The sequence below is a fragment of the Podarcis pityusensis genome, assembly GCF_964106645.2.
Source record: "Podarcis pityusensis genome assembly, chromosome: 2".
Lineage (NCBI taxonomy): Eukaryota > Metazoa > Chordata > Lepidosauria > Squamata > Lacertidae > Podarcis > Podarcis pityusensis.
Window position 1 is genome coordinate 90,348,471 of NC_138029.1, and position 16,349 is coordinate 90,364,819.

The window sequence follows — 16,349 nt, forward strand, 5'->3', positions numbered from 1 at the left end:
AATACCACATACAACAAAACAGCAAATACGTCCTGGGGAATACTCTAGTAGCATATTGCGTATTGTATGTGTGTGTGTTTTGTTCAATGGGTATGTGCTGGGTGCATGTCTGTTGTGCTAACTGGCTCCCACTGTGGGTGGGCATCATGTGGGTGACATAGATGTCCCTGTCCCTGACTGATGGAATTTGGCGGTGTATCTAGAGATGCGGAGGGCATACCCAGAATTGTTAAGCCATTTTGCATTTTCGTGTTGGGTGTTTTTCCTTTCTGCACTTGGTCTCAGCAAGTACAGAATAGGGCAGCCATTCCACTGGGATAACAGCAACGTATCTCCCTGCCCTCAAAGGTGGATCTATGGGAGTGTGACTGGTTCGGTCGCACTGGGTGCTGAGCTTCTGGGGCACCACAACTGTGAAGTCCAGTGGAAGGTAAGAGGCAGGAGGGAGCCAGATTTCAGCATCACACAGGGTGCCAATGAAATTTGAAAGCACGTCAAAGTGCAAGTAGATAAATAGGTACCGCTCCGGCAGGAAGGTAAACAGCATTTCCGTGTGCTGCTCTGGTTCGCCAGAAGTGGCTTAGTCATGCTGGCCACATGACCCGGAAGCTGTACGCCGGCTCCCTCGGCCAATAAAGCGAGATGAGCACCGCAACCCCAGAGTTGGCCACGACTGGACCTAATGGTCAGAGGTCCCTTTACCTTTACCTAAGGTGCTACTGGGAGGGGGGGAAAATTATTTTGTTTCGACTATGGCAGACCAACACAGCTACCTACCTATAACTAAGATTGTTCTGACAGCCTGATGACACCCGTTTTTTCTTCTTTCACCACCAGAAAGCAATGCTCTGCTGGTAAGCTGCAAGTAAACTAATTGGGGGATTCTAGATTTTGCAACGAAGAACAGCAGCATAAAAGGCAAGTCATGAGTCACCACCATCCATTCTTCCTCTAGCTGCTAGTGTCTCACATTAGTATTGAAGTCACACTGCCATATTGTCTAATCATGTTTTGCAACAATTTTGAACCCAGTGGATGACAGATTTTTTTAATGAAAAGACTGAAAACATCCCAGCATGTTTCCTGTCTAATTTTTGAAATTTATCACTATGGGCATTTCTACATGAATGCAATATTTTCCTAGTACTGTGTGTGTGTGTGTGTGTGTGTGTGTGTAAAAGTTTACAGGAAATTTAAATCAGATGTACCCAATTTGCATTACTCTCAATGGCCACATACACATTACTGTATTTTTCATTCAAAAAAGGACAATGCAGAGGAATTCATATATGCTATGATGAGCCCAAATGAAAATGGTGTTAACGGAAAATGAGTTAAAGCAAAAGCTGGTCTAAAATATTTCAAACAGAAAATTATTTTCTGTGGTTAGCATGGCAATGCAGCCCTCTTCTTTACCCTTTCAAAGAAGGGCTACTTCCCTTTCTTAACCAATGTGCAGGTGTGAAAGCAGTGAAGGGGGGGATGTATATCAGTAAACCATATTATTATGTACAAAAAAATTTATTCAGCATTCACTGAAATACGGATACTGTAATTGTGAATGGGCCACACACCTGTGTGTGTGTGTGTGTGTGTGTGTGTGTGTGTAGCAGGGGGAGTTCCACAACGTAAGGTTTCCACAGAGAAGGCTCATAGTCTGACTCTGGCTTAGCTTCACAGGAACTGTGGTTAGTTTAAAATCACATTTGGAAGTGTACACTCTCCTCTGGTGTACAAAAGAGGAGTGGGGAGGGAGGCAGCCTGAAGCTTTCTGCGGTTCATGCTCATAATGGAAAACCACACTTCCTGTTACATCTGAGCCCAACCCTGGTTCTATACAGACATACCTAGAAACAATGGTTCTTGTACCCTGGGTATTTTTTCCTGCTTTTCCATACTATAAAGAGCCCAGGGGAGCCAACAGTAAAATAACAAATTACAATATAATGAAAACAAATGTATCAACAAACAAACAAAATAACAGATAAAGAACAGCAACCAACTTAACTAAAACTGCCAACCAACAACAGGGGAAAGCAATCAACCTGACTAACCAAAGGTCTGCCTAAAGAAAACAATTTTTTCATCAGGTAAGAGGGGCTATAAAAGGCCACACTAGGAAGGTATGAATAATAAACAAAACTCAATACAGCAAAAAACATTGCAGTGTTTCCTCAATCCCCAACAGAACTGTTACTGTTCAGGATTCGAGGCAACTACAAATTCTTCAAGGATACAAACTACAATCAGCCCAATTCATTTCCCACCAGTTCATTTCCCAAGCCTTCCATCTTGCTTTTCCAAATAAAACGTAACATTCCACAGACCACTGAGAATGCTCAGACTTCACAGGGCTGGGTTTTTTTGGGGAGTGCATGCCCCGTTTTGTTTTTTGTTTTAAATGTTTCATACTTTGATATATCATGAGCTTTACATAAGCATACAAACATCTTCCACTTGTTTCTCAGTCATCTGGTTTTAGCTCAAAACCTGTCAACACATACCTTCCCGAGTTTGCTATTAGAGAGAAGCAGTGAAACCCCTAACAAAATATTGCTTGGATTTTTATTTCTGGCAACTGGTATTCAGAAGCGTTACTGTCTCCAACCATCATGGCTAGTAGCCTTTGACAGCCATCTCCTCCATTAATTTTTCTAATCTTCTAAAGCCATCTAGGTAGGTGGCCATCACTGCACCATAGGGGAACAAGTTCAAAAGTTTAACTGTACAGTGGTACCTCGAGTTAAGTACTTAATTCGTTCCGGAGGTCCGCTCTTAACCTGAAACTATTCTTAACCTGAAGCACCACTTTAGCTAATGGGGCCTCCTGCTGCCGCCACACCGCTGAAGCCCGATTTCTGTTCTCATCCTGAAGCAAAGTTCTTAACCCGAGGTAATATTTCTGGGTTAGCGGGGTCTGTAACCTGAAGCGTATGTAACATGAAGCGTATGTAACCCGAGGTACCACTGTACACTGCGTGAAAAGTACTGACTTTCTTCTGTCCTGATTCTTCCAACATTCAGCTTCACTCATTTCCTGCTCCTTCCCCCTCCCCTTTCCTTTGCATGGCCTCAAGCATATGTACATTTCCTGTTTTCTGTTTGTAGTCCCCTAGTTCTTTGCTTTCAGGGTTCACCTAAGCAGGCTCCCTTTTTGCTTAGTGACCCAGTTCTGGCTGCAAAACCAGCAGCCCCTGCTGGAACGGAGTTCAGCTCTAGAAGGAACGACAATGGCAACGGGCGTTGACGAACGAGCTTTTCACTAAATTGTTATAAGCAACTGCTAGGTAGTTCCAGAGAAAGAAGTCCAGCTACTCACAGTTTGCAATTACTTGTGCTGCCCGATAGAGCTGAAGTTCCTGCAGAAGCTCAAACAACTGCTGGACGGTTGCGAGTCTCACTCCCCACCACCACATCAGCTCTCTTGTTACACTGATTCCTGCCTTCTCCATGCACTTGATTTTCCTCAGCTCCGTCTGGTCAGTTATCACATGGGATGCTAAAAGAAAACCAGGCAGATTTGGTTCAGAAGAAAAATCTAAGGCATCACAAGTGTAGCTTAAGGAGAAACACACATTCCCTTTCATACGAATTTGGCACCCATTTTTTTCTTTTCTTCTGTAATTAGGGCAGGGTTGCCATATGTCCAACAACTTTTCTGTCTGGATTTTCACTGTTTGAAACATGGCAACCCTAAATTTGAGAGATACAGTGGTACCTCGGGTTAAGTACTTAATTTGTTCCGGAGGTCCGTACTTAATCTGAAACTGTTCTTAACCTGAAGCACCACTTTAGCTAATGGGGCCTCCCACTGCCGCCGCACCGCCAGAGCACGATTTCTGTTCTCATCCTGAAGCAAAGTTCTTAACCTGAGGTAATATTTCTGGGTTAGCGGAGTCTGTAACCTGAAGCATCTGTAACCTGAAGCGTATGTAACCCGAGGTACCACTGTATTTGTACATGTGCAAACCAAGCATTTATCTTTCGCATCATTAATCCCTCAAGGAATGTAGTCCAGCAACCCCCACCTCTTGACTCATATTGCACAGTGAATGAAAAGGAAAGTCTCAAACACATCCTGCTGCTCTATACACAAGGCAGCTTCATTCTTTCCAAGGAAGAACAGAAATGTGATAACCCAGGCAAAAATGTTGGCAGCTAAAGGATTCTTAGGTTAATTCTAATCGGGAGTCCACTACCTTAAATTTCTGTAAAAGGCACCAAACCTGGTGATAGAGATGGACAGAATTAACACGAGAGTCCAGCACTATAAACAGTAGCAAGCCTAGGTGTTTCTATGACAATGCCTCAAGGCTGCAATCTTTGGATGACGTACTACTTCCGAAGCTTCAGAATAAACAGTGTGGGACAAGCAGTTGTAGGATTGCAGGTTTTTGCATCAGAAGCTAGACAGAGGTACTTTTTATGTGAATATTGAATTTTTAATTGGTGTAACCCAGACTTAGTGACCTTAGGGTGCAGGGTAGGCAATTAGGCAATCAACCAACCAATCACATTCAGCCACTGTTTTGTTGTCCCAGGCTAGAATCCCCCTGGCATGGGATCACAATACAAGATTTTCTGTGCAGTATAGCTTGCAAGGGCTAATCATTCAGTGCATTAGGAAAGTACTCCAAGACACTGACAGGTATGCTTTTACAGGTATCTGCATTTTTCTTCCCAAACGGCTAACAGTAGCTGCGGGGAAGAGAAAGATTACCAAAAAAATGTATTAAACCTCTTCCACAAAATATACTGCACTGATGTAAAAACCCACATGAGATCTAACCTCCCTGGCTTTTCACACTCGGGATGTATAATGTTATGAAGCTGTGGGTTCAAGACACCCTAAATTCCAGATGAAGTTAGTGTTGGAATTTAATTAAGGTGTGCTAGATTTTAATTAAGGCTTCCATGTAAAACTGTGTCAGACTACCAAGTGGTAGAATCTAAGTTGGACCTGTGTGCATTAGTGTTCATTAAGAAATATGTGCTAGAGTCTAGACACTTCTAATCCTTCTAATGCAATTTAGGCAAACTGCTAAACTGTGTATCTTTTAACTATTTAATCCTAGGCAAACAACATGTGTAAAAGCTAATTTCCTTTGAGATAATAGCCTGGGGGTAATGAGCCATCTAGCACATCAAAGGTGTGGGGCCTCTCCCTGTATTACAAAAAACTAGAGCTTAGGTTAGCAAAGGGTTTAGACAGTAAGCCCGAGTTATGCAACGGAGTTAGTAAGCAGTGGGATGGGGGGGGGGGGGGCAAAGGCAGAGGAATGGTTGGTGACTAAAGCTGCTGTGGCTATGGAAGAAGCCCAAACCTCTTGGAATGTGAATGCTCTGTGCTCCCTCCATCTAGACTCAGGTTGTATATAGGTGCAAATAAACCATGTATCATAAAGACACCACAGTCTCCGCTGTGTCTCATTTCCAAAAGAAAGCACAGACCCTAGCAAGTGTGCCTGGTGCCCCTGGAATCTCACACTGCTCAGAGATTGGGGCGGCAAATAACAATATTTTTAGGACCCAACTTATTTATGTTATTATAAGCTTTTTTAATGGGTTTTAACACTGTGTTTTAATCGCTGTAACCCGCCCCAGGACCTTGGGGTGCAGGGCATGTGATAAATAATATAGTTTAGCCAGAGCAGGCTGTCAGCATTAGATTACATCAGTGCTCCTTCGCAATATTGCACAACAGTGTCAAGGGTCTCTCGAGTTCTGCATCACACTTCCTTTGATGGTCAGCCAGACACTTCCCGGAAGCCCATAAAAAGGACTTACGGTCACAGCTCTCACATTGTTATTCCCCAGCAGCTGGTGTTCAGAGACTTTATTCTACCTGTACTGGACACCACTGTGTCTAATATTTTAAAGGTGTAATAGTCTTGGGGCAGAAGATCCATATATTTACTTATGTGTTGTGAAAGAAGCAGTATTTTCTCTCATCTGTCCTGAATCTACTGCCTATAATTTCCATTGGATGACCCTGAGTTTCTAGTCTTAGGAGAGTGGGATGAGGAAACTGTGGCTCAGTCAACAGAGCATAAGACTCTTAATCTCAGGGTTGTGGGTTTAAGCCTCACAATGGGCAAAAGATTCCTGCATTGCAGGGGGTTGAACTAGATGACCCTCATGGTCCCTTCCAACTCTACAGTTCTATGAAGCTGTCTCTGTATCCATCTTTTCCACACCAATATCCCTTCCTCCACAGCCAGGCAGAAAAAGTGGCTTCACACCAAGTCGGCCCATAACTCCATCCAGCCCAGTGCCATCTATCCGTCACACCAGTCAGTATATACTGACCGACAGCTCTCCAGGATTCCAGGCAAGACAGAACCTTTCCCAGCTCTACCTGGAGATGCCAGGGATTCGGAAGTACTAAAACACAGGACACTGACCACCAATAGCTGCTGTTTAGCAGTAATGTTCAGGTGCAGGGCAAGAGCAGTAAGAATTGCGTACAGAGGGCAGGAACAGAGCATGGAAGGACTTGACAAGTTGGATAAATGCACTATAGCTTTAAAAATGCTTCAGATGAATTATTTTGCCAGAAGATGTTTTAACAGTGCTTTCAAGTTATATTTTAAATGCATGTACTTCTTTGAAAAAATTGTTTTATCAGTCGCCTCGTAATATGCTTTGATGCTTTGGAAAGCTAACTCAACCAATGTCTATCCTAACGTTCGATTACAGAGTTTAATGTGACAGTGCACAGTTTAATCCATAAATCTGGGGCCTGTATGATGTGTGGAGTTCTCAAGTGCTGGACATAAGTGCTTCAGTGAAGTATGAAGGGCTGCCACAGGTTCCCCTACTGGCAAGCGCTGTCCTTTCACCTTCCATATGACAAGTGCAGGTGTCCCTATGTTTTAGCTGAACCCTGAATCAACTATCCCTGGGACCCTTTTTTATCCAAGAAGCAACAAATTTCATAGCACCGGTAGAGTTCACAAGCCTTGAATCAGACCCAGCAGCTTGTGAACTTTACCGGTGCTATCAAAGCTGTAGCTTTTGGGAGGAGAAGGGTCCCTGGGATAGAGTTGATTCAGGGTTCAGCTAAAACATAGGGACACCTGTGCTTGTCATAGATCTAACCGTCTATCTATCTCCTTAAAACCAGCACTCCCTCCACCACCGGGGGCTCCGGGTGTGATCCCCCCCACTGCTCTTACTGGGCCACATCCCTGAACTCGCTCCCGCCGATGGGAGCTGAAGTCCCACAACATCCGACGGGCCAAAAAAGTTGCCCAGGGACTCCCAAACCCGGCGCTGCTGCTCCCCCACCCGCCAGGCGACGAGATCCCGGGCTCACCAAAGCGCATCCAGTCGTAGTCGTTGAGGCAGTCCATCTTCTGGCAAAAATCCTCCAGCACCCAGGCGGGCATGCTGTGGATGTAAGGAGACTGCGCAGCAGAACTGGCCAAGGAAAGCGGCGTCGAGGGATATTGCGGCGGCGGCTGCCGCTGCTGCAGGGCCATGTCTTTCTCCTGCTGTGTCACAGCCGCGGGAATTCCCCTCTCTTCTCCTTTGGCCATGGACGGCTGTCCACCCAAAGGCCTGAAGGAGGAAGGAAATGGGTTTCTTTTTTCTCCTTGACTCCAGCCAGCAAGCCTGGTCTCCTCCCCGTCTGAAGGAGCCACTCCTCGCTTCACAAAACTTGTCAGCGGCTTTATTTTTGTCTGTCAGACTCCGCCCTGTCCTGTCGCGTTTCCCGACGCCGGGGAGTTCTCTCAATGACGTCAGGGCGAGACTGGCTCGCCTCCCTTCTTCGAGGGCTACGCGCTTGTTCCCACTTTGCGCTCCCGCGGCCGGACTCTTTATGAACCAGCTCGCACCTGATTTTTCCCAGCCGATCGGTGCGCAGCAGTAAAAAAAACAAGGGAACGGGCTGATCTAGCTGGAGCCTCGACTTCCCTGGCTTCAGGGCATGTGTGGTTTTTAAAAAGGAAAGGTTAATAAATAAAATACATAGGGAAGGAAGGAGGTGCACGATTGTGAATAGACGAGCAAATTACAGTATTTTGGCGAGAAACTTAGCTCTCGGAAACAATCAACTGGTTGTGAGTTGAAGGAGTCCTGCCTCGGGAGCTAGTATTGGCGAATCTTTAACTTGGCTGGGGAAACCCAGCCAGACAGGTGGGGTATCTTATATTATTATTATTATTATCGACATCGACTAAACTGAAGTGTGCAATCTATTCTTTTTTTAAACATAAAATGGGGGAAATATAGGACAGAAAACAGTAGTGACTAGACGATTTAATTGTGGAGAGGGAAAACTATGCAAGTAACATTCCGCCCAATTTTTCAGCAAGAAGCAGCCAAAGGGTGGCACCAGAAAGGTGAGAGAAAAAATAGGAAAAGCAGCAGCTGTTAGGAAAACAATTTAGACTGCAGCCCTCTCTACATTGCTAGAGCAGGCCTCATTCAACCCAATGGGGTTTACTTCTGAGTAGGCATGCATAGGATTGCGCTGTTATTGTAGCAAGCCTGTTTTTTTTTTACAATATGAAGCCCATCATTAGATGCAATGGTCAAAACAAGCATATAAACAGAGGAACAAAAATTAAAAGGTATGGTATTAGAATGAAGCATAGTCTTGTTCTAAGCTGTTCACCTATCCATTCTGGTGTATTCAGGACTAGTCCCAATACATTGTATTTACTCGGCTGAAGGGCAAGATGACAACCTTTCCATGTACCAGTCAACCTGATTTGCAATTTAATCTTCACCACAAGTGACAGGCCACTATCCTCCACTACAGCTGAGGACAGCAGGTTAGCTTGGTTAGGATGCATGTGGTACATATAGCTCTGCCCTCCAACACCTCCGTGCCATTCCTCTGCTTCTGCTGCCTGAGGCAGCCACCCCACTGTCTAATGGTAGGACTGGCCCTGATTTAGTAAATCCATCATAATACACCATTTGCTTCTGCATGTAAAACTTTCACACTTCTGATTACAAAAATACAGAAACATAATAATAATAATAATAATAATAATAATATTTATTATTTGTACCCCACCCATCTGGCTGGGTTTCCCCAGTGGCTGGGTGGCTTCCACAAAGACCAAAAATACACTAAGATGTCACACATTAAAAACTTCCCTTATCAGGGCTGCCTTAAGATGTCTTCTGAATGTCAGGTAGTTGTTTATCTCTTTGACATCTGATGGGAGGGCGTTCCACAGGGCGGGCGCCACTACCAAGAAGGCCCTCTGCCTGGTTCCCTGTAGCTTTGCTTCTCGCAATGAGGGAACCGCCAGCAGGCCCTCGGCGCTGGACCTCAGCGTCCGGGCAGAACGATGGGGGTGGAGGCGCTCCTTCAGGTATACACATAAATTGTGTGCCATTAAAATATTCTATGAAAAATATTCCAAATAGAATATTCTAATATTGTACATAATCTAATACTGAATCACTTACATATTTTTTCCTTCTCCAGCGTCAAGAACCACATGTTAGGAGTGCTCGGCTGTGAACAGTAAATGTGAATATTGCTGATTTTAACCTAATTCTTGCTTATACACCAGGATCTTCGTCCAAGATTTCTTTTTTAAAAAGGAGACCGATTCCAGACTAACAGCAATCCATCCAGCAATCTTTATTGAGGTCAAAGATAGCACAATCCTAACCATGCCTTCTCTGAAGTAAGTGCTATTGAATTCAATGTGGCTTACTTCTGGGGATTAGGATTGCAGCCATTCCATTTTAGATACCCATGTAATGTTTAAGATAAGAAGCACACCAGCCTGAAGTCTAAGACTCTCAAGCCTGCACTGTTTTAAGAAAAGAAAATAGCAAAGAAAAGGGGGGAAATGACTCCTACATTAAAAATGCATCTGAATATCCCTCCATCTGTTCCACAGGCAATCCACATTGAAACATTGGTTAAGAAAAAGAAGAGGAGTTTGGATTTGATATCCCGCTTTATCACTACCCGAAGGAGTCTCAAAGCGGCTAACATTCTCCTTTCCCTTCCTCCCCCACAACAAACACTCTGTGAGGTGAGTGGGGCTGAGAGACTTCAAAGAAGTGTGACTAGCCCAAGGTCACCCAGCAGTTGCATGTGGAGGAGCGGGAAATCGAACCCGGTTCACCAGATTATGAGTCCACTGCTCTTAACCACTACACCACACTGGAAGCTGCTTTTCCTCTTGGTCATTTCTGGCAGTTGGCAGACCATGAAACTCTTAATCTCAGGCCCCATGTTGGACAAAAGATTCCTACACTTCAGGGGGACTGCACTAGATCACCCTCATGGTCCCTTCCAACTCTACAGTTTTATGATTCTAAGGGAAAAAAATCACTGCTAAATAAGACATTGAAAAGGGAGTAACACATTACCACCAACAAAACAAAATACAGTGGTACCTCGGGTTACAGACGCTTCAGGTTACAGACTCTGCTAACCTAGAAATAGTACCTCGGGTTAGGAACTTTGCTTCAGGATGAGAACAGAAATCGCGCAGTGGTGGCCCCATTAGCTAAAGTGGTACTTCAGGTTAAGAACAGACCTCCAGAACGAATTAAGTTCTTAACCTGAGGTACCACTGTATATGAAATGAACCTAAGAGTCACACATGAACTTTAAGAAAAGAACTGGCATGCATCCTAGTATATTTTATTAGCAAACATAATGGCTGCCACCATTGCTTACATATAATAAAGTACCAGACAAAGTAAAGAATGGGGGAAATAATAGTGCTGCAATTAAGGGAAAAAATCCGCTTTAATGCCTCATAGGTTAAAAAATAATAATACATGAAATGGCATTGTATGGAATGCTGAGCAATAGCTAAATACATATTAAAAGCAATGTTTAAATATCAAAATTGCAATTCTAATAATCTGGTCTGGGCAGCTGATATTCTCACTAGGTATTTATCAGAAACAAAGAACCATATAAATCTAACAATGCTCCAAATGTGCCCCAGCATGTTCAAAAATTCAGATACAAAACTGACAGCTTAGCTACTGCAATCTATCTTGCATGGAATTCATATTCACAGACTTTCTTCTTCATTTTGCTATTTTGATTCTTCCTTTAGAAGACCTGGAAGAACACACAGAATCCCCCAAAGAATCCCAGGAACTGTAGGTCTGTTAAGGATGCTGGGAACTGTAGCTCTGTGAAGGGTAAACCTTTCTCTTCCCTCCTCTTGCAGAACTCCTAAGGGAAAGTTCTGGTTGTGTGCACATATTTGTCTGGCAACATCAAAAGTACAGATTTATCATATATACAGAAATCTCTCAAGCTTTAACTTTTTAGAAAGAAATTTACAAAGTATACAAAAAAATTAGTACACACCTACATCACAAACCAGTGACTTTACAAAAGGTAACAATTTACAACACATTCAGTACACCGTAATGTCTTCAACAAGTTCATTTCACAGTAGTCCTGTTAAGATACTTGGAAATAACTGTACAAGATCAACTGGTAAAAATGTTGGGTTGACACCCAAAACCAAAAAATTTTAACAGTTGCAAACACAGGATATTGGAAAATAGGAAAATAGTGTTCCACTGATCATCTGTGTAGCTCAAAACAAAAATACGTTCTAAAGTAGTCAGCTTCATAACTGTTGCCTCAAAATTTTGCAGATAATTTTTAAGAAGACAATATATAGCTTGGGGAGTGTTTAAAAAAAAGAGTAGCAAAGAATGAGTTTGATGGATTATTTATTGGAACCTCTAAGAGATAGCATATTCTTTTCATACTCACAAAATTCACCTTCAATGCAATAGCAAGCTTTGACTGAGGGTGAAATTGTGATCTGAGAAAAAACTTTGCCTGCACCACAGAGCTGCCAGGCTCTTTCTCTAGCTGAAGTGGGAACGGCTCCCATCACACCAAAATTCCCATAACAGCATAGACAAACATAGGGCAAATGTGTGACAGAATGAAGTTCCTGCACACTGGAAGTATGTTGGTCCACCATAGGAAATAATGACCTGTAGGAAACCGCTGGCACAAGAAAAAGTAAATCCAGAGAGTTCTAATTTACAGTATTCAATCTGAATTATTGGGTGAGAGGCGGGAGACCAAATTGCAGTTTAAGGATAATTTATCATTTGGTATGATAATTAAATTAAAGTTGCCCAAATTCCAAAGACCACACATACAGGGTGTTTTCTAAACACATATATAATAAAATAATATTTTAAATAAGTGGAAAATCACATGAAACGGCTTTTGCCAATCTAATCTTCTATCAACTGACATATGTTTTTGTATTTGGTCTAATGTAAAATACAATTTGTATAGGTTTTCCCAGGACAGGATTTCATTGAGTATTTTCAGCTGCAGCATTCTACCACTCTGCCTCATTGTCCCATGGCTTTGTCTCTAAGTTATGAAGTTACAAGTTCTAAACCAAAGAAATGTCTGCTTCCTAAAACACTATGGAATGTTAATGTCTTTTCAGTTCATACAGCAGTTAATGCCTCTTATACCCAACAATTTATTAGTAAGAGTAGTTTTCCACTGATGACCCTTCAACTCTATTCCTTAGCCTATCATTCGTTTCCAGAGAAAGCCGCTGAAGATCCTTCCTAATATCTGGATGATCTTCTAAATCTTCATATAGTGACCGAACAATGTCTAATTTCCTGTAGTCCACTGGTTTTACTAAAGCACGGACAACTTGGAGACATCTTTCCTTCAGAGTGTACACTGCAGAGAGATAGTAAAGTGAGATTTTAAATGTCATGCTGAAGATACTGAGGCATGGATCACAAATACCTGAACACCATAATGTTTTGCTAATCAGTAAGAAAAAGAAATACAATTCATGTTTTTCTTAATCTGATAGACCAGAGATGGGGAAACTGTGGCACTACAGATGTCACTGGACTACAACTCCCATCCTCACTGACCACTGGCCATGCCAGCTGGGGCTAATGGTAACTGTACTCCAATAACATCTGGAAGGCCTACTCCTGTACTATACAAACATGAAGCATTATGAAGGCACAGAATGAGAAACTATACAAGTAACCTTTAATAGCAGCAACTGGAATACACTGTTTGAGAAACATCACTTTTTAATTTCTGAAATGCCCCATTACTGGCTTTTCTTACGGTTAAGATCAAATGATTTAAAATGATTTGTAACCAGACAGAATTGGGAGCATCTTAAATGAACCTTGGGTAGGTGGGAAGGACTGTTTAGAGGGTGTCACACTGCTACAAATAAACATAATCAGACATTTTACTTGATTGTTTTTTAGTCAGATGGGACTCTGACTATAATTGCACAACATTATTTACAGTGTAAAGAGATAAAGACATTAGTATTATAATTGGATTTTTACCTGGTAGTGTAATATTTGCAAATACAGGCTGCCCATTCATATTGCGGGTAGCCACAAACAGCTCTGCTTGGTTGACAAGAAGACTATCATCTGTCCCAGCATCTCTGAACAGCCAAAGATGTTCTAGAAAACAAATCACAAATGAAGTTAGGGCATAAGAGCATAAAAAGAGCCCTGCTGGATCAGGCCAAAGGCCCATCCAGTCCAGCATTCTGTTCTCACAGTGGCCAACCAGATGCCCATGAGAAGCCAGAAATGAAGGGCAGTATAGAAATTTAATAAACAAATTTTAAAAACAAACAAATAAGCAGGATCTAAGCTCAACAGCTCAGCAATGTTTACAGACTGATTCCAAATGGTATGCAACTACCGATGAGTCAAATGTGGTTCACTGAAACTTATGTCTGTAAATGAAAGTTGCAAAAAGAATGCAGAAAAGGCTATACAGTACTGGGTTTAAAGAAAAACAAATGAGCAGCTGCACAGGGATACAGTATTCCTATCAATTATTATTAATAATGATGATGATATTATTATTTATATCCCATATGACTGGATTGTCCAAGTCACTGTGGTCAGCTTCCAACCTAATATAAAAGCACAACTAAACACCAAGCATTAAAAACTTCCCCATACAGGGCTGCCTTCAGATGTCTAAGGAAAGTCATATAATTGTTTATCTCTTTGACATATGCAGGGAATCGGTTCCACAGGGCAGCCGTGACTACCGAAAAGGCCTTTTGCATGGTTCTCTGTAACTTCACTTCTCCAGAAGGCCCTTGGAGCTGGACCTTGGCATCTGGGATGGATATGGGGTTGAAGACCCTCCTTTAGGTATCCAGGGGCGAGGCTGTTCAGGGCTTTAAAGGTCAACAACACCAACACTTTGAATTGTGCTCGGAAATGTACAGTACTGGGAGCCAATGCAGGCTCGCAGTCCCCAATCTGGCAGCCGCATCCTGGATCAGTTGGAAGGTGCCGAATCCCCTTCACAGCTGCTCCCACCACTTTCCTGGAGCCGAAAGGAGGTCTTCAGAGATCCACCCAGCTGCGCTCCTCCGCACACAGGAGCGGCCATCCAAACCACTGCCTTCGAGGCAGTCCAGCCCTCCTTCTCCACAGAGGCAACGTGGCCAAACCACCCCACTCTGGTGTCCCCCCCAATTCCTGCACCCGCCACCCCACTTTCTAACCCTACTCGGGGCCCTTCCGCTCCCGGCTCCTCGCACGGCCGAGGCCCTTCTAACGTCTGAGGGAAGAGGGAGCAGAAGCCCGGCTGCAGGCGCAGGTTTCGCTGGAAGGTTCGTGCCAGGAAGCTCCACCTGTTGAATATCTGCCTGCCTAACCTTCAGGCACCGAAGCAGCGGCGATGCTTTCCTGAGCTGCCCCCGTCGCCCTTCTTCTCCCCGTCATAATACCCACCCAGGTAGCTGTGCATCCGTCGGCCCGTGCCGGGCTTCAGGCTCGGATAGGAGCGCGGCTTCCCCTCGAAGTCCAGCCAGACGGGGCTGACCAGGCGGGGGCTGCGGTTACAGAAAATGACCTGGCAAGGTTCCCGAGTGTTCACCGAGCGCAGGCGCCCCAAGGCCTCTCCTGCCCCTCTCTCCTCGTCCTCCTCCCCGGGTTTCTGCGGCATTCTGACGACTCGGAACCACACGAAACAGCACCTCCGCCGCGCAGCCCAAGTGAAGCGGAGGCCTACCACGCCGGGCCTAGACGCGCGCAAGCAGCCATTGCTTTGTAGAGGCTGAGGGAGGGGGGAACCAGAGCAACACTACGCATGCGCACCCTCAGCGGCCATTGTTTTGTGGGGGAGCCAGAGAGGCAGGCGCCGCTCACTTCCTCTGGGCGCCTGCGCAGTTCGGCGTTTCGTTTGTTTAGGGGAAGGGTTTTTGTTGCGCCCTTAGCTTCATGCCAAGCCAGTTTATGATATGGTCATTTCATAATTAGCCATTTTGAAAATGGTAAATTGAGGTTTTTCTTTCTTTTTTTGCGGGGGCTGGGGTTGGGTAAAAGTTCCATTAAAACCGATGAGGGAGGGGAAGGGATTGGAGTGGGATGTTAACCTCAGGAAACAGAGTAGGCTGGGGAAATTAAGAGTTTCCTCAATGAGTTGCTCTATATAATATGTGTGCGTGTCAAAAGCAGAACGTGGATATGCAAATACGGCTGCAGACGCATTGTATGACCTCTTTTCGAGAAGTACAACAATCCATTGGTTTCGAGCACATAGTGATGGTTTCCCATTCAGCTAAGGAGATTTGTATGACGATATTGGCAGCGTCCTTAACAGTGCTGCCCTATAAATCTCAATTAAATTCAATAGTGCTTACTCCCAGGTTAGTGCGTATAGCCCAATATCCCACTTACCACAGCAGTGAACAACATGCCCCAACAAGGATGCTGCCTCCAATTCTGAAAGTGGCATATAGTCATGATTAGCAGCCATTAATAACCTTACCCTTCTTGAATTTGACTAAATTCCCTTTTAGGATTCCTAGATTAGCTGAAGCTGAGACTTAGTTGTCCTTGTTGGCCTGGTGATGGACTGCAGAAACCTTTATTGTATCCACTGCAGTAAAGGTTTATTCTTCCTTGTACATCCACACATTGATGCTCTATTTATGTCAGACATTTGCTTATTGTCCCCTGTTCTGATAAAGCTTTTTGGAAATTAAAAATGGGACGCGGGTGGCGCTGTGGGTAAAACCTCAGTGCCTAGGACTTGCTGATCATAAGGTCGGCGGTTCGAATCCCCGCGGCGGGGTGAGCTCCCGTCGTTCGGTCCCAGCTCCTACCCACCTAGCAGTTTGAAAGCACCCCTAAGTGCAAGTAGATAAATAGGTACCGCTTTATAGCGGGAAGGTAAACGGCGTTTCCGTGTGCTGCGCTGGTGCTGGCTCGCCAGCTGCAGCTTCGTCACGCTGGCCACATGACCCGGAAGTGTCTTCGGATGGCACTGGCTCACGGCCTCTTGAGCGAAATGAGCGCGCAACCCTAGAGTCGGACATGACTGGCCCGTA

General features: G+C 44.2%; 2 protein-coding genes across 8 annotated transcripts in view; both read right to left on the bottom strand.

Annotated features, from left to right (window-relative positions):
* Positions 1-7,733, bottom strand: part of IRAK2 (interleukin 1 receptor associated kinase 2) — a 34,987-nt gene extending 27,254 nt beyond the window's left edge. For 2 of the 7 annotated variants that reach the window (XM_080995712.1, XM_080995711.1), the window contains exons 1-2: positions 7,319-7,718; positions 3,320-3,499 (exon numbers count right to left, since the gene is read on the bottom strand). In XM_080995712.1, coding sequence (XP_080851838.1) covers positions 3,320-3,499; positions 7,319-7,541 — 403 coding nt within the window. In that variant the 5' untranslated portion in view covers positions 7,542-7,718. Of the gene's footprint in view, positions 1-3,319; positions 3,500-7,318 lie in introns of all 7 variants that reach the window. The other 5 variants (XM_080995713.1, XM_080995707.1, XM_080995708.1 and 2 more) reach the window with 5 other exon arrangements.
* Positions 7,734-10,719: 2,986 nt separating this feature from the next.
* Positions 10,720-15,153, bottom strand: VHL (von Hippel-Lindau tumor suppressor). Its single transcript, XM_080995927.1, has 3 exons — positions 14,749-15,153; positions 13,327-13,449; positions 10,720-12,685 (listed from the first exon to the last, which is right to left on the bottom strand). The coding sequence occupies exons 1-3, from the start codon at positions 14,960-14,962 to the stop codon at positions 12,477-12,479; spliced, it is 546 nt and encodes a 181-aa protein (XP_080852053.1). The 5' UTR covers positions 14,963-15,153; the 3' UTR covers positions 10,720-12,476.
* Between the last annotated feature and the right edge of the window lie 1,196 nt (positions 15,154-16,349).

Coding starts and splice junctions, on each gene's coding strand:
- VHL (XM_080995927.1), bottom strand. CDS start 14,962: ATGCCGCAGAAACCCGGGGAGGAGGACGAGGAGAGAGGGGCAGGAGAG. Junction 13,450..14,748: donor ACGGATGCACAGCTACCTGG/GTGGGTATTATG, acceptor TTTGTTTTCTAG/AACATCTTTGGCTGTTCAGA. Junction 12,686..13,326: donor TGCAAATATTACACTACCAG/GTAAAAATCCAA, acceptor ATCTCTCTGCAG/TGTACACTCTGAAGGAAAGA.